We start from the raw sequence: 22,515 nt of genomic DNA, 5'->3' as shown, positions 1-22,515 counted from the left end.
CAAATATCATCCTCTCTTAGTTTTCCTCCGTTTCTGAAAACAAATACTTTAGTTTTATCAGTATTTACAGTTAAGTTCCATTTTTTGGTGTAATTAGAAAGTGAATCTAGCATTTTTTGTAAACCCTCTGCAGTTTCGGATAAAAGTACCATGTCGCCTGCGTACATCAATAGAAATAGATTAAGTGTTTGCAATTCAATAGACGGACAGTCATCTGTTAAAAAACTCATCTCACAATCATTAACGTACATTGAGAACATTAAAGATGACAATATTTCGCCTTGGAATAAACCGTTCTTGCACTCAAAGAAATCAGACATTTTATTATTATACTTAACACAACATTTGACATCACTGTATAATGAACGTATTATACGTAGCATTTTCCCTTCCACGCCCTCTTTGATTAATTTAAACCATAAATTCTGCCGATTTACAAAAGCAAATGCTTTCCTAAAATCAATGAAACAGCAGTACAATCTCTTTCTGTTTTTTAATGTTTTGCTTATTAAAGATTGTAAGACAAATATAGCATCAACTGTTGACATATGTTTTTTAAAACCAAACTGTGCATCACTTATTTTTGAATATTCATAATCAAAATCAACTAGTCTATTGTTCAAAATTGAAGTGAAAAGTTTCCCCAAACAACTTATTAAAGTAATGCCTCTATAATTATTAGTGTCATCCTTATTACCCTTCTTGAAAACAGGAACAATGTTACCTATTGACCAGGATGTTGGATAGTTACCAGACTTAAAAATATTATTAAACAATACTACTAGGCAAGGCAAAAGAACATATTTACACTTAATAAAATACTCATTAATTAGTAGATCCTGACCACATGCTTTAGATGTGCTTAAATTATTAATAGCTTTAAGTATTTCTTTCTCAGTAATATCGGCATCTAATTCATTAAAAACTGAATTAGAAATATTGTTACATGTATCATAATCGTGTAAAAAGTTAGTTACCATTTCATTCTCTTGAGGTGCAGTGGAAGATAATTCAAGAAAGTATTCGTAAAAAGCATGTTCGTCCAGGTTACATTTAACACCCTTATTTCTTTTCCTGAATTTTCTGTTAAAATCCTTCGGGTTATGTTTTCTCGTGTAATTTAACATATTGCCTTGCTGTGCTTTATATTCACGTTTGAATTTACATTCTAACCTCTTGTATATGCGGGTTTTTTTAACAAGTTTATTACGGTTTTCTCTAGATTTATCAGAGTTAAAAGAGGACAAGCATTGCTTGTATTCAATATATAACTTTTTACAATTTTCATTAAACCATGGCTTATCTTCCGTTTTGCTCTTCTTATCTAATCTGGGGGCACATGTATACGTGACGGCTGTAAACGGCAATAGTAATTCATTCATTTTTTCGGTAAATTTATCAATACATTGATCAATGCCTTCTTGACCAGTGTCATAATATGTACATGTATTCAATAATTCCGTACGATAACATTCCAATACTTGACGAACACTTTTTGTATATTCATCATTCCACTTAACCTTCATACATTTACTAGTATCATAATGACAACGGTTTTCATACTGAATATCATTACTTGTTTCACTAGAACACAGTGTAATACAGACAGGTGAATGATCCGAAAAGACATTAAATACACCACTCTCAAATTTCAAAATATTATCAAAATTTTCATCACATGTCATTACATAATCAATGAGGCTAGTGCCTCTACTGTTAAAAAAAGTAATGTTTCCATCGGGATCATCACCATGTCTGCCATTAACAATTCGTAATGTAGTAGTTTTACACAATGAAAGTAATTGTCTACCGAACTGGTTTACACATTGGTCAGAGTTAGACCGTTTAGATGGTTGGGTATAAGAAACATAATTTATAACATTTGATAAAGTATCTGAAGACAATTCACTTATAATATCAGCACAAATATAATCATCATTACAAGCCGTTCTACTATTAAAATCACCTATAACAATTACTTTCCCAATGTCTTTATACATACCTACCATTTCTTCTAAACAAGCAAAGAGGTCATTTTCACATTTGTCATAAAAAGTGCTATTTATCGGAGGAAAATAACAAGCAAACATGTAAGTATCAGTGTCGGCGTTAGCGGGCGTTCGAGATAACTTCATTAATACAATATTGTCGTTAATGTTATCGATAATACGACAGTGCTTGGACAATGGTGATTTAATTAAAATAACAATACCACCATCTTTGCCATGCTGTCTAGGAAAAGTATGGCAATCGTAACCTTCTACTTCCAGCACATCATCTCCTTTTACCCAGCACTCGTACAAACAAACAACATCATATTTACAAATAATATTTACAAAGTCTTGTGACTCTAACTTTTCTGCAATACCTCTACAAATGTTCCATGATATTATGGAGACTCCCGCCACACTATCCTAATAGCTGCTATGGTGCTGGTTCCATCTAGGTGCGGGACCATGTCCGGATGATGATCCAGAACCATCGATAGGTCCATGCACCACAGGTGGATGGCTCGGACAAAGCATTAAAAAGGCTGTATGGAAGAATTAATTAGTTATTTCTCTTAGAACAAGAGCTGTTGGAGAACAGCAAAGCTCGCCTATTCAGAAGAAGTTATTGTTCAAGTATTTACTATTTAAACATGGAAATATGACAAATTAACAGACTCAAAAAAACCTTAAGAGCCCCAAATTGGTTGTATTATCACGTTCAGCATCCATACACAGTAGGAAAATAAAATCATAAACATTTATGATGACTTATGCTTAAACAATTGACAAAATAGAAACTTGCTCAAAAACTTAAACATGGAAATATGACAAATTAACAGACTCAAAAACCCCCTAAAGGACCCCAAATTGGTTGTATTATCACGTTCAGCATCCATACACATTAGGAAAATAAAATCATAAACATTTATGATGACTTAAGCTTAAACAATTGACGAAACAGAAACTTGCTCAAAAACTTTAACGTGAAATGGGACGCCAACGCTGACGCCGACGCCGGGGTGACAATATTAGCTCCCCCTATTCTTCGAATAAGCGAGCTAAAAAGGTAGGTAAGGTTGGATAAACCACAAAAAAAGTCAGGAAGGATAGTCGCTATTTCATTATACTCATAAGCGTAGGCTAAGATAGGTTAGCGCCGAAAGTCCCCTGAATAAGCTATGAGGTGCACTTTGTATGTTATTGGAGGATACAGATGCTAGTTCAGGTAATGTACGGTCGCGTAATTATGTGCCAAGGTCATTAAGACTCAAGCTAAGGTAAAATAAGCCGCTCCCTTTATAATAAATAAACACTAAGTGAAAGCGGAAGCTGACATTTTAGAAATGAGAACATGCAATAGCCATCGAAGCAAAAGTGCATATTTGCCTTCAGATTGAGCGAGCCAAGATTATCTTCCCGATGCATACCCAAGCGAAATGTCTTCTTTTAACTTGAAAAAAACCCCATATTAAATTCTCCTGAAAATGACAAAAAATTATGCCCTTGATGAAAACTAGTTTATCTCTAGTCAAGACATTTTAGAACAAAAGAAAATATCCTTAAAATTTAATCCCGCGAATGGAGGAGTGTCAATTTAGGTCCTCTTGTGATCATGACCATGATCGATAAACATTGGTTATGTTTTCAGATAATCATTATACGATCCATGATTAAGGTCAGGTCGGAGTGCCTTGTGAGTAATGGGGTTATAAGACGATACTTTTAGGCCAATACAAATGCTTGATAAAAGCAAGATTAACATTAATTGATTTATCAGTAAAATGACACTAATTTCGTTAACATTTGCGTTTTAAAAAGATTTGTTTTATTATATCAACAATGATAATTTGAAACAGAAAATATTAATTTAGACCAAGAATCTTAAAATGTGGTATAGCATATACATGTACCCCGGTAAAAATCGGTAGAACAATAATATTGAAATAAACATAGCACAATTGAAAATGATATTTAAAATGTTAATGTTACTTTGTGAACAGAAAACAATACAACAACAACACACACAAAAATACCAAAACTATTCACGTATTTAGAAAAAATACCAATGTCACATAACACGTGTACCAGTGAATGAAAGAACTTCCAAGAAAAGATGTATACGAGAATCGATCTACTTCGCGACTGTCTTGTATAACTTGGCAATGCAATTAATCAACAATTTTTGAGACTGAGGCGATGTCACATATCTGTCTGGCTAAAGGTAATCTACCGTCTGGGAGACTGGGGAAGTGTCATAGTCGACCAGGAAGCTGTCTGGGAGATTGGAACGTTCACACAACAGAATCTCACCTCGCTGTAGATCAAATGTTCGTGGGAATGTTCTGGAGGTGGAAGGATGGCACAAAACCGAGATATCTTGGAGAATGAAGCAATATCAAAGGACAATGCCAAAGAGGTCTAAAGAGTAACGACTGTACAAAACAAACGTCTGTAGACTGTGGAGGTGGTGCTTGAACAAAACAAACAAGAGGTCCATGGGCTTTAACGGTCATCTGACTATCGAAGTCGTTTAAAGATGAAGTCATTAAAGATTCTAGCCTATTCGACCCATGTGACCTTGATTGAAGGTCAATGTCATTTATTTGAATAAACTTGGAAGCTCTTCAGCATACTGCAGGCCAAACATTAGTACCCTGAGTCTTTCGATTATTGAGAAGTCGTTTGAATCAAAAGTTTACGCAGTGGACGACTGATAGCGCACGACAAAGGACGATGCATAATGATAACACGTGTTCTGAGACAGAAACAACTATCAGATCCCAGCTAGATATCGGCGTCCACCATTGAATGATCTACTTTGGTAAAAGGAAAAAGGAATATTTCTCTCTGCTTTTCAATTCTTTCCCTCGATATATCTTGATTTGAACATAGGAGCATAATACTTCAATTAACAAAATCCACACCATGTTCTTTTCAAATCAGTAATAGATTGTGGTATACATAACAATGTATACCATGAACACTGCCTTAGCAATTACCTCTGTATGAAGACCATCTCCTTAGTAAGAACACTTTTAGGATCTCTAATGGCCATTTATATAACAATTTGAAATAGCGATAAAGACTTTTTCCTTGTCCTCCGGGTGGCCTTTTATTTACATGTACTGTATATCATATGGGATTAGCGAATCCACATTTCAAAATCACTTACAGAAAGAAACCTCAGTATATTCTAAGAAATAGTGATGATGAAGTTTCAGAATTATCGCTTCGGTACTTTCCAGAAAAGCGATAACAAACTGCTTTGACAAAATCAAAGATGGCTGCCTGGTGGACATTTCGTCTTCCAAAACGCAATAAGCATAAGTGGAAAAAAATTAGGGTCGGGGATAAACAATTAGGGTCGGTCGGGTAACCCTAAACAGACTTTTTTTTCCTAACTAAACACCATCGATGCGCTCTATGGTTTCTTAGACAAAAACGTAGCAAAATATGACCAAAATTGTCAAAATTTCCATATTTTCTAAGTTATGCATATTTTGAATGGTAACCATTGCAACTAAAGCTGAAAAGTGAAAGTTAGAAAACTTCCATTACAATTAAATCATGGATGTGCTAAATAGTTCGAATAAAACATGAATACTGAATAACAGTTTTGAAAAATTAATGAATTTTGGGGCCAAAAAGGATCCAAACCATACAGTCCTTTGAGAGCAATCCCTGAAGTGCTTTCTGAAAAATACTAATTTTAAATTGTCAAAATCCCAGATTGTCTGCAATCTCGCAACTTGATTAATCCCAAAATGCAATGTGCATAACTAAGAACCAAGGAAAATCTACTGATGGGAAATCCTGCAGCACTTTCTGAGAAATAGTGATAATAATTATTATTTAAAGATAGAAGAACCACGGATGAAAAGCCATCAAATACCCTGCCATCTAAAACTGTTAAACAATAGCAAGGAATCATTGCATGTGCGTTATTTGTAATGCGAGCAGTACAGCTGGTTGGTCATAGAAAGTAACACAAGCATAGTCCTTGACCTAACGACGTACTATTACTAATATGCAATCATTTATATCGACTTCCGCGGGAAAGATTTTATTTTCCTGACAAACTCACAAATATCAAGACACCCGGACATCATTAGTTATTTCTAGAATCTTGGGGGAATTTTCATTTCAAGAACGAACTGAGAAATTCTATCAATAACCTTTTGACCACTCTAGAAATGTTTGCACATTGTACCTTCTTTTATTGTCTTCTTTATTTTGTAAAAGTTTGAGGGGCTTTGTAGGTCAATGGTGATGGCTAGATCTCTGACCCTACCACAGCCGTTTAGACCAAGGTGCCGGCAAGCCCTTCTGACCATGCCACTGGCATCTAGGCTAAGGTACTACATCATATAATCGGCAATATAAATCAAGATCTCACAATGAAAATTTTTATTATATAGTACTTTAATAACATCAATGTAAATGATTTTACAACTGTAATAGAGTTGATGTATGAAGTACAGCAATGTCATTACAAATCAAACACCATGATACGTGATCAATACCAATGTAGATTTACCATCATGGAGACACAACAAATAATGAGTCTCCTCTATGAAGGTGCCTTTACTTTAGTGTGAAGTACATCTACAGTCACTTTAATACACAGGTATATAACTCCTCTCTATATGCATAATCATCCATGCTAGTTCACATATGACTTTCTCTTGCGCTACCATTGGAGATCAGTTGTAAACCAATCTAAAATTTCGTTCTTGTTCTTTCCTTTGCATCTCCATCTGTTTGGAAATGTCGTCCACTTTTCTTCCCAATAAAGCTGAAATGTGAATGATGAATCTTAGAACGCAGCAAAGCTATTTCATATCAAAGATTTCACATATCCTCAAATGAATCCTCAGAACAGATTTCAGCACTATACAATTCCCTTTATATTGAAGTCTACAACTCTTGCATACTGTTACAGGGCTTTTTCTATGAGCTTTTTAGGACTGATAATGGACTCCATTCCCAATGGAAATTATTTCAAAATTATTCCAAATTCCCTCAGTTTACTCCTGGAATTTTCTTTGCCTATTTCTTTCCTAAAATAAGGTAAAAATGCACCTTCCCAATTAACTGAGAAAAAGCTTCATGGTATATGGTTTGTAATAATTGTGTTCACTCATTTCTATCACCATTTCACTGTCAAAGAGTAGTATTTCATTATGTTTATAAGACAGAATTTGATAATACCTAAGATTTTGAAGATCATTCTTAAAGGGACAATTCACTGAGAGTAATTCTTTTACATAACCAAGAAGCAAAATATGGCATAAATGTTTTGTTCTACATTTCTTATGAAACATATAACATAAGATATTGACAAATTCCATGTCATTGTTTTGTATTTTAATTGATACCGTTGTAATTATAAATCGTTGATCAATACGATTCAGCAGGTAAAATATGTACGCTGTACCCATATCCGAACCAAAAGTACGCACATTTAAAATGAACTACATAACCAGTGTGGAGGTGATATATGATTTTTTAGGCAAGACAATTCACCTAATAAATTAAACACACTTCTCTCAGAGCGATTTGAGCAGTTTTAGACAAAAGTAGCATTATTCTACGAGCAAGAGACTGGGTTCGGCATACAAGATATTCGACCACAATGTGTAATGGTGGACAGCGAGTGAGTTTGAATATTTCACACGCATTTCACCACCATGGGATTTTCTGACATGTCACAGTAAAACCGACTGATTTAATATCCATTAGAACTTCCGATATATACACAAATTTTAATGTTCTCGTAGGATGAATTGTCCCTTTAAATAATTAATTTTCATTTGTTTTCATACTAAATTTGACTTTCTGATTGGCAGATACTTTTTCTTCATACTACTATTAAGAAAAAATCCGAGAATGGCGCAAAAACCCTACGTTATCATGACGTCACAATACTGACGTTGACGTTGCATATTGATTGAGAAAAAAATAATCCATCGGAAAATCAATGGAATCGTACATTTAAGTGTATATTAGGCTATCAAGTAGCCTGAAAATTAATTAAAGCATTAATGTAACTATTTCTTAACTTCATCGGGTTATGAAATAAAATTTGTTTGCCAACTTTTGTGAGAATCAGCTATACGAATTCACACAGTTTGCAAACAAAATTTCTTTCATACCCCTATGAAGTTAAAAAATAGTTACATCAATATTTAAGGAATATGTTTTGATATTGTTGAGGTTATGAGGGTATAATGACCCGGCAAAAATTTCCACGGGATCCATTATCATAATACCCTCATAACCTTAAACAAAATCAAAATGTAGTCCTTATATTTAGTTTTTCACGCAAATTGATATTATTTATTCTTGCGACAGTTGCATGTTTTTATTTATCAAAATATCCATATTATTTTTCTCCCCCGTCATCATCAAAGAATTTGATTGAACAGCTGATCGGAATAGAGTCATTCATATGTTCCCACCAAAAGTGAGGTCATGACCCCATGTTGCTACGCCAGCGACTATTCCCGTAACAATAGAATCGCCGCACGTGTTGTTAATACTAGAAAGAATGGTTATTGAGTCCATGTCAGTGCAAACTGTAAACATATACCAGTATCTACATGTTTCAAAGTTGGATGAGAATTGTGTACACTTTTTTGTTTATATTCTTCACAGAGATATGCCTACCTGTGTTCTGATCAATCCATTGTAAGGAGTCCATGTGTGAGTTTAGGATCTTTGTGATCTGTTGTGTCTGAAACAAGACCCAGTTATTTATCAATTAACATCTCACTTCCAGCATGTAGGATACCTAAAAACTTGTTAAAAGGGACTGTTACTTCAGATAAGATAATAAGAAATGTTTGATTTAATGATACACAATTGACAGGCAGGAATGATGTAATTCATCATTCCAGACATATCATTCCTTTATTGGCATGTGCCTTAGATGTAACAGTAATGTAGAGTACCAGGTAGATGATGAGGTTCCTGAGATCAGGGTGAAATATAAACTTACAGGGTCTGAATTGTCCTGACTGGAGTTAGTCATATTAAGGTGATGAGGTTCCTGAGATCAGGGTGAAATATAAACTTACAGGGTCTGAATTGTCCTGACTGGAGTAAGTCATATTAAGGTGATGAGGTTCCTGAGATCAGGGGTGAAATATTAACTTACAGGGTCTGAATTGTCCTGACTGGAGTTAGTCATATTAAGGTGATGAGGTTCCTGAGATCAGGGTGAAATATAAACTTACAGGGTCTGAATTGTCCTGACTGGAGTTAGTCATATTAAGGTGATGAGGTTCCTGAGATCAGGGGTGAAATATTAACTTACAGGGTCTGAATTGTCCTGACTGGAGTTAGTCATATTAAGGTGATGAGGTTCCTGAGATCAGGGGGGAAATATCAACTTACAGGGTCTGAATTGTCCTGACTGGAGTTAGTCATATTAAGGTGATGAGGTTCCTGAGATCAGGGGTGAAATATTAACTTACAGGGTCTGAATTGTCCTGACTGGAGTTAGTCATATTAAGGTGATGAGGTTCCTGAGCTCAGGGGTGAAATATCAACTTACAGGGTCTGAATTGTCCTGACTGGAGTTAGTCATATTAAGGTGATGAGGTTCCTGAGATCAGGGGTGAAATATTAACTTACAGGGTCTGAATTGTCCTGACTGGAGTTAGTCATATTAAGGTGATGAGGTTCCTGAGATCAGGGGTGAAATATTAATTACAGGGTCTGAATTGTCCTGACTGGAGTTAGTCATATTGAGGTGATGAGGTTCCTGAGATCAGGGGTGAAATATTAACTTACAGGGTCTGAATTGTCCTGACTGGAGTTAGTCATATTAAGGTGATGAGGTTCCTGAGATCAGGGGGGGGGGGGGGGGAATATTAACTTACAGGGTCTGAATTGTCCTGACTGGAGTTAGTCATATTAAGGTGATGAGGTTCCTGAGATCAGGGGGGAAATATCAAACTTACAGGGTCTGAATTGTCCTGACTGGAGTTAGTCATATTAAGGTGATGAGGTTCCTGAGATCAGGGGGGGAATATTAACTTACAGGGTCTGAATTGTCCTGACTGGAGTTAGTCATATTAAGGTGATGAGGTTCCTGAAATCAAGGATGAAATATCAACTTACAGGGTCTGAATTGTCCTGACTGGAGTTAGTCATATTAAGGTAATGAGGTTCCTGAGATCAGGGGGAAATATCAACTTACAGGGTCTGAATTGTCCTGACTGGAGTTAGTCATATTAAGGTGATGAGGTTCCTGAGATCAGGGGGGAAATATCAAACTTACAGGGTCTGAATTGTCCTGACTGGAGTTAGTCATATTAAGGTGATGAGGTTCCTGAGATCAGGGGGGGAATATTAACTTACAGGGTCTGAATTGTCCTGACTGGAGTTAGTCATATTAAGGTGATGAGGTTCCTGAGATCAGGGGGGAAATATCAAACTTACAGGGTCTGAATTGTCCTGACTGGAGTTAGTCATATTAAGGTGATGAGGTTCCTGAGATCAGGGGGGAAATATCAAACTTACAGGGTCTGAATTGTCCTGACTGGAGTTAGTCATATTAAGGTGATGAGGTTCCTGAGATCAGGGGGGGGGGAATATTAACTTACAGGGTCTGAATTGTCCTGACTGGAGTTAGTCATATTAAGGTGATGAGGTTCCTGAGATCAGGGGGGAAATATCAAACTTACAGGGTCTGAATTGTCCTGACTGGAGTTAGTCATATTAAGGTGATGAGGTTCCTGAGATCAGGGGGGGAATATTAACTTACAGGGTCTGAATTGTCCTGACTGGAGTTAGTCATATTAAGGTGATGAGGTTCCTGAGATCAGGGATGAAATATCAACTTACAGGGTCTGAATTGTCCTGACTGGAGTTAGTCATATTAAGGTGATGAGGTTCCTGAGATCAGGGGTGAAATATTAACTTACAGGGTCTGAATTGTCCTGACTGGAGTTAGTCATATTAAGGTGATCTATAATCTCTTTTAAGTCCTGGACCATCCTCTTCAGCTGGGCATCAACATTCTCTGCTAACTGGTACCTGTGTACAATATTGATAGGAGACACATAATCCATTTTGTCATCACATTATTTACATGCAGTCAGATTTTTGCACATAAGCAAAAAGAAGAGTTGCGAATTATTAGCATGGATATGAATTAGCACAATTTGATGGTTCAAAACATACAAAAATGCTTCAAATGCCTAACAACATGACATATACAGGCAAATTCAGGTAAAATTCATGTTTTTTTAAAGCAAATATGCGGCCCATGGGCCTTGGAGTCACCTGATTTCTGATTAAAAATATCACAAAAATATATCCACATTTTTAGTGTCGTACATCTATTAGTCCCTTTAGGTAGTCAGTCAGAACATATCCAAAGGTCATCAGATTTGAATTTTGATAAAATATAAAACTCTATGGACAATTTTATTTAAAGAACATTCAGATTATATATAAGAAGCTTTAGCTAGGATATGTAATTTGTCTAACATGGGAGTTCTTTCTGTGTTTTGTGACAAGAGAGTGTTATCATTTTATAAAGTTAAATTGTTGAAAAATATGACTTCAATCGTTTACCCAGATATCAAAAGAGGTCAAATTTTAACTATTTACATAAAAGCAAGAAAATTAGAAGAAAAAAAAATAATCAAATAAATTTTCTTGATTTGTCTTTCAAGGGTTATATGTTTCAATCATATTTCAACATTTTGCAAATCAAATTTTCGTATCAACTACTCTTTGGCTAACATGTGATCAAAAGTATGCTTTACGTGTGCTCGCGCTCCAGATCAGCATGCTGCTGAAAGTTAATATTCGGTTGTTGTTCCAGAGATTTTTCTAGAGGGGTCAAAAGGTCAGATAATTCTTGTTGTTGAGATTTGATAAAGTCAAGCTCGTGGTCGAGTTTTTGTTGGTCTATCTTCACCCGCTCCATATCACTGTTCAAAGCAGAAATCTGAAACAGAATAATTTTGACTGATATATTAAGATAATGCTACAAAAGTAAATGAAACTAAAAGCTGTTTGAAAACATCAAAACTTGCCTCTGGCAGATTTTAAAGTGAACAGTCGGGCAAGGATGGCTAAAGTCGGTAAAAATGGTGTGAATGTATCCAGTATAATTTCTTATGAAATAGAAAAATAAAATCTCTCGCCAAAATCTGTCTGCGTACGAAGAAATTAATTTAAAGTATAGGAATCCTAAAACGTCCTCCCGGCTGACTATGCCCGTGGTTACATTTACACGCAGCCTCGCTTTCAATGCTTTCAACTTTCCTTTACTTTAATGGTCAGAACTGGGAAACGTAAGCAGAACTTGGCCGTCGTATTAATATGTGAGAACTTTTGGAAGGCCAATGAACGCATTTAGACTGGTTTTCTTTGCCCGACTATTCACTTTAATGATCTAAAAGCTATTAAATCATGCAATCAAATGTTTGCTTATGGACCTCTTTAAATAATCAAAATTCTGCATTTTTTTCATTAAAATTATTAACTTCATCTTAGCCAGTTTTTCATATCTAGAGTAGCTAAAGACACTAATGCTTTATTTCCAATATCAAGAGTGACTGAAGATGATAGCCTTTGCCCTGGTTCGCCATCATCCATATTCTATGCATATCTATAGAGATGATAACATTTTGTTTTCTGGTTTGTTATCTATAAAGTTGACTAATACATTTGGTTTATCAGAAATGTCCTGATGTTGAACCAACCTTTTCTCCATTGTCTATGAGAAGACGGTCCCAGCCGTTGACTTGTGTAGCTTGCTCTAGGAAGTCCTTCTCCTGTTTGTCTAATTCTGACATCCATTTGTTGATGTTGTCCTCTAACTGCTGGTATGTGATCTGTTTCTGAGGTGCTCTGAGACAAGGACAAATGAACAGTTCAGTAAACACAACAGAGAATGACAGATTTAAGATTCAATTATTATCACAGTCCATTACAGCGACACATATACTGATGAAATGATAATTTCAGATCCCGCTAAACCTGAATTAAACATAATATAAACTTTATTTCATTCCATTATGTAATTTTACAGCAAATCAAGACATGAAATCTAATGAAACTGGATGCTAAACTTTTGCAAATTTGTTTCCTATTTTCATTCAATCGAATAAAGTGAATGTTTCAGCTCATAAAATCTGCAACTTTAAATATAAATGAAAATGCAATTATTTTAAACTACAATTGATGTTCACTGTTATATGTGGAGTAGTACTGATAGTTACGTAGTAGCTGTGGCTGCTGTGGGAGCCGTGAAGCCTACTGCTGTAGACTTTGGGGCCAGAGTCCCCTGCAGAGATAAGCCTGTAGAAGCTGTGGTTGTTGTAGCTGCTGTTGATGGTAATTTCAGTCCTGTATTTGCTGTTGTACTTGCTCCAAGTGTAAGGCCAGTAGATGCAGGTGTGCCTGTCCCTAAAGTAAGTCCTGTAGATGCAGCAGAGCTGCCACCTAGTGTCAGTCCTGGTGCAGCAGTGCTGCCACCTAGTGCAAGACTAGTTGAAGGAGCGCTGCCACCTAGTGTTAGACCAGTTGAAGGAGCTGTGCTGCCACCTAGGTTCAAACCTGGAGCTGCTGTGTTGCCGCCTAGTGTCAGTCCAGTTGAAGCTGGGGTGCTGCCACCTAGTGTCAGGCCAGGTGCCGCAGTGCTGCCACCTAATGTCAGACCAGTTGAAGCAGCAGTGTTGCCACCTAGTGTTTGACCAGGAGCTGGAGTGCTGCCACCAAGTGACAGTCCAGTTGAAGCTGGAGTACTGCTACCTAGTGTCAGTCCAGATGCCGCAGTGCTGCCACCTAGTGTCAGACCTGGAGCTGTAGTACTGCCACCTAGTTTAAGTCCTGTTGACTGAGTTGATGGTGTACTTAGAAGTCCGGGTGTACCTTAAAGTAAGAATTTTCATGTCAGAGTGAGAAATCTAAAGTGTATTTTTAGATAAAGCTTACAAATCAGATTGATTAATAATGCCTAAAAATGCAGAAAATAAACACATCTCTGATTGTAATGTATAACCTGAATAACACTTAGGTCAGTCACATCCTCGGTCCCACGTGTACAGACATTTATTTATCCCTGGGTACACGTAGACTGCATTTACTGTGTTAATATTTCACCACTCAAATCCTACAAATTCCATTGGATCCATCAAACATTGAGGTAGAAATCATGTTCAGTCAAAAAGACTGTTGAAACAGATACCATAAATGCCATCATCATTTCAGTTGATGCTGTATACTATTTTTGGTTTCTATTCAAGTTACATCAGACTAAAATGCTAGATCAATGTACACAAGTTTGTGAATCATTATCAGAGCTGCAGCAAAGGTGGCATTTGTAAATAAAAGTCAGTGTAATTCATACCTAGGACCCAGTACCGTATTGTATGACATTCTGGTTACACACTGTCAATACGAGGGCTTCGAGATCCCAAAATAATGTTATTATAGCACAATTTACTGTCGTTTAGTGCCACCATCCGGTGATTATGGCGTCATCATTTGACGTTAAGTTTCATGACATCATTATCACCAGAAGGTGGGACTAATCGACGGTAAAGTGTACTTTACAAATCGTTTTCAGATCTCGAAACCCCCATATTAAAGTTTTACATACATGATGAACAAATCATAAATATTTTATAATTATATAACCGAAAAGATGTAACTACACTTCTGTAGAAAGTGGTTTAATACCATTTAAGTGATTTCAGCTAAAGAGTTGGAAAGAATCCTAATCATCTGATACAGAGGTACATTGTAACTGTTTTGTGTCAGTTTCTTATTCAACAATATATTCCTTAATTTTACTGAAGTATATGTCACCATGGATATCCTGACTAGAAAATGGTCAAATCTGTTGTCATAATGAGGGAATATATCCAATACCTGCTGTAGCAGAAGTTGTAGAGCTGATGGAGCTAGCGAAGTTGAATGGTGTAGCAGCAGCCACTGGCTGGGCTATCCCTGTAGCTGGTGTTGAAGCGGCAGCTGTAGATAATCAAAACATATGCCCCATCATAACAAACAAACTTTAAAGTGGAAATTATAATGTCTTCTCATGTCTACTCATTCCCATCCATCCACATAGTACAAAATTCTCCATAGATGTGGTAACATCTCACAGGAGATACGAACAGGGTCTAAATTCTTCTCACCCACTACATTAAATAACACATGTTCTGATATTTGCAATAGACCTGTGTTTTGCTGAAGTCAATGAAATTGAGAATTTCTATTTACCAATAAAAGGAAATCTTACGGGTGTTAAAGTTGAATCCTGTTCCAAGGCCGGCTGGGGCTGCTGTGGGTGCAGCAGTGCTAGCCTGAGTGGTTGCTGTACCAAAGTTAAACCCTGTCGCTGGAGTAGTGGCAGCAGCACTGGTCTGACCACCAAAGTTAAAGCCTGTCGCTGGAGTGGTAGCAGCAGCACTGGTCTGACCACCAAAGTTAAATCCTCCCACAGCAGGAGTAGAGGCTGCAGTAGGGGCTCCAAACTTAAACCCACTACCTGTAGAAGCTTGAGTAGCTGGTGTAGCCGCACCAAAGTTAAAACCTACAACAAAGGTATATTATATATTACTATAAATCTGGAAAGTCAGAGTTGTGTAATGTCAAAAGAAGAAACATATAGTACCTATACCTATGACTGGATTAATGTCCCCATGATCATGATATTTGTGTATAATTATTGTTTTTTTTTCCAAATTATAACTAGAACTGTTTGTAAGACATATATTCCTTTGCCATTATCAAAACAGGACAGCTAGGACATAGTAAGAAGGGACACTATTGGACAGAATAATATAGGATGTGACAGATACTTAATGAAAACCTTTACCAAAAGATGATATATACATGGTATGTCATCTCATCATTTATTTTGTTTTGATCAGTTACCAGCTATAATTAAAGTTGAATGGTGAACAGAGAGAAACCTGGATAAAAATACTTACTACCAGTTCCTCCTGGCTGCTGTCCACCGCCAAACATACTGGGAATCTAAAACAAAAACAAGTTATATAACTTAGACAAATGTCACTTTTGAGGGTCCAGGTATAAGTGCAAGAGGTGTCTTAAAGTGGATGGAAACCAGAGTGCTGGGAGAAAAACCCATGTGATCAGGCAGGTGATTTGCCTTTTCACACTGTGTTGATGTTAAAGGCCGCAAGCTTGCATTTCCCCCCCAGTTGTATTTTTAATAAATTTCCATGGTATCCAAACTAGAGCACTCCTAATGTACAGAAAGTTCGTGAGCCAAATGAAGTTTTTGTAAGCCGAATAGAAGGAAACTTTAATAAAGTATTTTATAAGTTTCCATGTACAAAAAGTATGAAAATGAGTTCCATTAGCAAAGGCACAACAGAGACTGACCAACTTTTCACACCTGTTAATAATATGTATTTTGAATAAGTTTCCATGGTAAAGAAAAAGTACAAATGAAGGTTCCATTAGCAAAAGCACAACTAGAGCACTAGCCTAACATGTACATTGAAGTTTAGGAGTTAAGCGGAAACGATACTCGAGAGACGCCACGGAAAGCCAATCATATCCCCCAAAGCGTTCGCGGGGATAATTAATTAAAGGCTGTTGTATACTGTGTCTCCTTGTTATGTAGTATGAGTGGAAAAATGCATAGCCATAATTCAGGACCCTCCAACCACTAGCCTGATTCTCTTAGCTATCTGCAAGTCTCTGGCGATCGATCCACAATCATTATTATAATTACAATACCAGGTGATATCTAATACTTATGTCATACTGACAATAAGATGACCTAGTTAACTCACCTAAGCTAAGGATCAGCAACATTTAACCATATTGATAGACTGATCATGAATCGAGTATTTTTTTACCAATTAAGGAATGTAAGAATCTAAAGAAATACTCATACCATATTTGACCACAAATAAGACCCCCACCTATTCTGACACATTTTCAGACTTAGGGGGATGTCTGCAAATAAGACCCCCACCTATTTTTCAGTTTACTGGATGATGGATTGAGCAATGGAGTAATAAACAAGAGATCCCGGAGGGATCTTGGCGCCCACCAAAGAATGATCTATATCTGACAAAGGAAAGATGGATCTTTTCTCTACTTTTTAAAACTTTTTCAAACATACTACATATGAAATTTGAGACAGATCGCTTCAGTACCTTTTGAGAAATAGCGGTAACAATCTTCAACTATCAAAATCCAAGATGACTCCTTGGCCGCCATCTTGTTGATCAATCTGTCCCAAATCACAATATGCACAACTAGGGCCCTAGGGGAACCTACATGTGAAATTGGAGAAAAATCCATTCAATACTTTCTGAGAAATAGCGATAACAACCTTTGAATATAAAAATCCAAGATGGCTGCCTGGCAGCAATTTTGTTGACCGATCGGTCCCAAATCACAATATGCACAACTAGGGCCCTAGGGGAACCTACATATGAATTTTGAGACAGATCCCTTCAGTACTTTCTGAGAAATAGCGATAACAAACTTTGAATAACAAAATCCAAGATGGCTGCCTGGCGGCCATCTTGTTAACCAATTGGTCCCAAAATGCAATATACACAACTAGGTCCCTAGGGAAACCTATATATGAAATTTGAGACAGATCCCTTCAGTACTATCTGAGAAATAGCCATAACAAACTTTAACTATCGAAATCCAAGATGGCGGCCTGGTGGCCATCTTGTTCATCGATTGGTCCAAAAATGCAATATGCACAACAAGGGCCCTAGGGGAAACTACATATTAAATTTGAGAAAGATCCCTTCAGCACTTTTTGAGAAATGGGGATATCAAACCTTAACTATCAAAATCCAAGATGGCCCCCTGGCGGCCATCTTGTTTTTCCTATCAGCCGCGAAATCTGTATGGCACAAATAGGGACCAAGGGTAACCTCCATGTGAAGTTTGAACAAAATCCCTTCAGTAGTTCTCAAGAAATATCGAGAACAAATTTCAACTGCCAAAATCAAAGATGGCTGCCTGGCGGCCATCTTGTTTTTCCGATCAGCCTCAAAATCTGTATGGCACAACTAAGGACCAAGGGTACCCTCCATGTGAAGTTTGAACAAAATCCCTTCAGTAGTTCTCAAGAAATATCAATAACAAACTTCAACTGCCAAAATCAAAGATGGCTGCCTGGCTGCCATCTTGTTTTTCCGATCAGCCTCAAAATCTTTATGGCACAACTAGGGACCAAGGGTAACCTCCATGTGAAGTTTGAACAAAATCCCTTCAGCAGTTCTCAAGAAATATTGATAACAAACTTCAACTGCCAAAATCAAAGATGGCTGCCCGGCGGCCATCTTGTTTTTCCGATCAGCCTCAAAATCTGTATGGTACAACTAAGGACCAAGGGTAACCTCCATGTGAAGTTTGAACAAAATCCCTTCAGTAGTTCTCAAGAAATATCAATAACAAACTTCAACTGCCAAAATCAAAGATGGCTGCCTGGAAGCCATCTTGTTTTTCCGATCAGCCTCAAAATCTGTATGGCACAACTAAGGACCAAGGGTAACCTCCATGTGAAGTTTGAACAAAATCGGATCCCTTCATTAGTTCTCAAGAAATATCGATAACAAACTTCAACTGCCAAAATCAAAGATGGCTGCCTGGCGGCCATCTTGTTTTTCCCGATCAGCCGCAAAATCTGTATGGCACAACTAGGGACCAAGGGTAACCTCCATGTGAAGTTTGAACAAAATCCCTTCATTAGTTCTTAAGAAATATCGATAACAAACTTCAACTGCCAAAATCAAAGATGGCTGCCTGGCGGCCATCTTGTTTTTCCGATCAGCCTCAAAATCTGTATGGCACAACTAGGGACCAAGGGTAACCTCCATGTGAAGTTTGAACAAAATCCCTTCAGTAGTTCTCAAGAAATATCAATAACAAACTTCAACTGCCAAAATCAAAGATGGCTGCCTGGAAGCCATCTTGTTTTTCCGATCAGCCTCAAAATCTGTATGGCACAACTAAGGACCAAGGGTAACCTCCATGTGAAGTTTGAACAAAATCGGATCCCTTCATTAGTTCTCAAGAAATATCGATAACAAACTTCAACTGCCAAAATCAAAGATGGCTGCCTGGCGGCCATCTTGTTTTTCCGATCAGCCGCAAAATCTGTATGGCACAACTAGGGACCAAGGGTAACCTCCATGTGAAGTTTGAACAAAATCCCTTCATTAGTTCTTAAGAAATATCGATAACAAACTTCAACTGCCAAAATCAAAGATGGCTGCCTGGCGGCCATCTTGTTTTTCCGATCAGCCTCAAAATCTGTATGGCACAACTAGGGACCAAGGGTAACCTCCATGTGAAGTTTGAACAAAATCCCTTCAGTAGTTCTCAAGAAATATCGATAACAAACTGCAACTGCCAAAATCAAAGATGGCTGCCTGGCGGCCATCTTGTTTTTCCGATCAGCCTCAAAATCTGTATGGCACAACTAGGGACCAAGGGTAACCTCCATGTGAAGTTTGAACAAAATCGGATCCCTTCATTAGTTCTCAAGAAATAGCGATAACAAACTTCAACCGCCAAAATCAAAGATGGCTGCCTGGCGGCCAACTTGTTTTTCCGATCAGCCACAAAATCTGTATGGCACAAATATGGACCAAGGGGACCCTCCATGTGAAGTTTGAACAAAATCCCTTCAGTAGTTCTCAAGAAATATCGATAACAAACTTCAATTGCCAAAATCAAAGATGGCTGCCTGGCGGCCATCTTGTTTTTCCGATCAGCCTCAAAATCTGTATGGCACAACTAGGGACCAAGGGTAACCTCCATGTGAAGTTTGAACAAAATCCCTTTAGTAGTTCTCAAGAAATATCGATAACAAACTTCAACTGCCAAAATCAAAGATGGCTGCCTGGCGGCCATCTTGTTTTTCCGATCAGCCTCAAAATCTGTATGGCACAAATATGGACCAAGGGGACCCTCCATGTGAAGTTTGAACAAAATCCCTGCAGCAGTTTTTAAGAAATAGTGATAACAAGCATTGTTTACAGACGGACGACGGACCACGGACGCAGGGCGATTTGAATAGCCCACCATCTGATGATGGTGGGCTAAAAATATCAGCAAAATGACTTTGTATCGGAACTTCTTTTTGTTTGTTTTATCCGCATAGAAAAATCACGTAGTAAACAACTGTTTGTGTGCTTGTTATTTTTGTCATTTAATTCAAGTTAATTCACGGGTGATTTAATTTAATTATCAATAACTACGAATTGTGGACAGTGCTCATATTTAATTGGAGGTTATTTTCAACAAAATACGCCGATATATGCTTCCATGAACACTTCATATTGGCATGGTCAACACGTTTTAGTGTTCGTACAGCTTGTCAATTTTTTTTACATGAATCGGCAAAAGATATTCGTCATTGATGCAGATCGTTTCTGCAGTCGTGGATTCTAACTCAATACAATCATTACCTAAAACATCTACTTAAGGCATTTACAGTTTCAAATATGTTTATTTGTGAACGTAACGTACCTGTAGTTCACGATCAGTTGGAGAAACCATGCTTTACTTTTCGGCCGCCATGTTTTGTTTACTTGCAGTGAAATATGGTATATACATGTAGTGGCAAATGCCTATACATGTAGCTGCATTAACAGTCTCGGATCATCCTTCTATCACTGCTGTTTTAATCCACCCCAGATATTTCATTTCAACAAATTTTATTGCAAATAATATGCAAATGAATTTGGCAACAGGCAAAGCCTATATTAGCCATCTTCGAACAAATCTGATATAGTACAATTATCAACAAAATATCATAGCATTTAACATTACATTATGAACGAATATTATTATTAGTGTATCTCCCCAACCTATCATAGTAGAAAAATCTAAAAAAATCTTTTAGTTTCAGATATATATTCTGATATGCATTGCAATAAATATGTATTTTTTTCTTCATCACAATTGTCACAGCCATGCAGCAAAGTTTTTGTATTAAAATGCGAATGGGGGAATATTAGAGTTATGTATTTTGGTTCTGAGTGATGATCTTTGTTCATTAAATAAAGGACATATGAAAAGATAGTGTTGGGCTGTTTCATCACCAGGGCCACAGATATATAACAAAACTTAAGGCTCTGTGTGAAACCACAGATGAGACAGGGAGCTTGAGTTTAATTGGTCCTTTGAAGTAATTATATATAAATTCAAAAGGATTGAATGAGTACACTGTTAATGAGTGGCTTTATGTTGGGTGTTGCTGTCTATGTAGTCTTAAAAGGATGTCTCTTCAGGCTGTGATTGCATGGTCATTTTTTTCTCTCCTGACCATGAACTGCCTTCAGCTTTCCTATGACTTATTCTATAGTGATAGTACCCCTTGAGAATTGAGGATGACAGCAGATACCTGTATTGTGTACATGTCTCTTCTAGTTTTGCTAATTTGCTGCCTGTTCTGAAAAGGCCAAAACAATTATATGTATGTTTCAGGTTACATGACTGAAAAAAATAGGGTAGCTAGGTCGGTAAGGATTTTTTTTATTTATTTCATTTTATATATATATATTTTTTTTTTGGGGGGGGGGGGGGCGGGGGGATGGTGGTCTGTTGCTTTATTACCACATTACAAAGTAATTTGACTTTCAGGCTTTAGGCTGGCTAGAAGTCTTTTATTTCTCATTGCAGTAATAAGAGCGCTCTTTTGAAGCTCTGTTCCGGTAACATGTATATATATGTAATGCAAGGAAAAGTACACTGCATGGACACATAAAATCAATGTCCATATCCGAATCTTTGAGTTCTGTTTAAAATAAAAGTTTCATTATGCTAGACAATTATTATATATAGCATATATGTCTACTTTACAATATGTCCTTTTATTTTTAAATTGTCTTCGACTTAGAAGAGAAAAGAAAATAAACAAGTAAAGCTTCGCTCTTCCCATGCCGTGAATGATTCATATTTTGACTTTATCTGGATATACTTAAAGCAAGTGTAAAAATCTAAGCTGAAAACTTCAGACTACATTTTTTTTTTAAAGTGCGTGATAAAATAGCTAGGGTCAGAGGGGTAGGTAGGGTAACCTGAAACCACAGTATTCCGTGCTGTATCTTCTCGATTTGTCAATGTGTGACTTAATTTGCATGGTACAACAGGGATCTTCATCGTAACGTGTCTAACCAAATTAACCATGGCCATATAGAATGGTTAACTCACCATACTTTCAGTTTCATCAATGCCAATGGACTGTAAACATGTGGTGTGTAGGATCCTTGAGCAGAAATATTGAAACGGCAGCAACCTTATCATTAAATATATCACGAGAAGCATCAATATTTTATATGAAATAGCAAGTGCCTCATTATCTCATTTTTATAAAGAGCACGAAATGCTGGGAAGTTAAACCTACCTTGTAGACTCTAGTGGCGGGATTCCCCTTAGCCCAAAATATATGAAATAATCTGTATCAACAAAAAGCTTAGGGGCACGTAAAAGGCAGAGCGTTATTGTAACTTTGAAATTAAAACGTACATTCGGA

At 37.0% G+C, this 22,515-nt stretch overlaps 1 protein-coding gene across 3 annotated transcripts; it reads right to left on the bottom strand.

Moving 5' to 3' along the window:
- Nucleotides 1-6,674: 6,674 nt before the first annotated feature.
- Nucleotides 6,675-22,472, bottom strand: LOC138329226 (nuclear pore glycoprotein p62-like). 3 transcript variants are annotated; one of them, XM_069276053.1, is made up of 10 exons: nt 22,387-22,472; nt 15,959-16,004; nt 15,265-15,558; nt 14,892-14,993; nt 13,238-13,889; nt 12,719-12,866; nt 11,774-11,958; nt 10,925-11,036; nt 8,661-8,727; nt 6,675-6,786 (listed from the first exon to the last, which is right to left on the bottom strand). In XM_069276053.1, exons 2-10 carry the CDS (start codon nt 15,993-15,995, stop codon nt 6,695-6,697), a joined length of 1,689 nt encoding a protein of 562 aa, XP_069132154.1. In that variant the 5' UTR covers nt 15,996-16,004; nt 22,387-22,472; the 3' UTR covers nt 6,675-6,694. The 3 variants fall into 3 exon arrangements, with proteins under 3 accessions (XP_069132154.1, XP_069132153.1, XP_069132156.1); XM_069276052.1 differs by lacking the exon at nt 22,387-22,472 and adding an exon at nt 22,194-22,363; XM_069276055.1 differs by lacking the exon at nt 22,387-22,472 and adding an exon at nt 21,112-21,133.
- Nucleotides 22,473-22,515: the final 43 nt, after the last annotated feature.

This window comes from Argopecten irradians, chromosome 8 (assembly GCF_041381155.1).
Source record: "Argopecten irradians isolate NY chromosome 8, Ai_NY, whole genome shotgun sequence".
In the NCBI taxonomy this organism is placed as follows: Eukaryota; Metazoa; Mollusca; class Bivalvia; order Pectinida; family Pectinidae; genus Argopecten; species Argopecten irradians.
The sequence above is the reverse complement of the archived record's forward strand: the minus strand, read 5'-3'. Positions and strand labels throughout refer to the sequence as shown.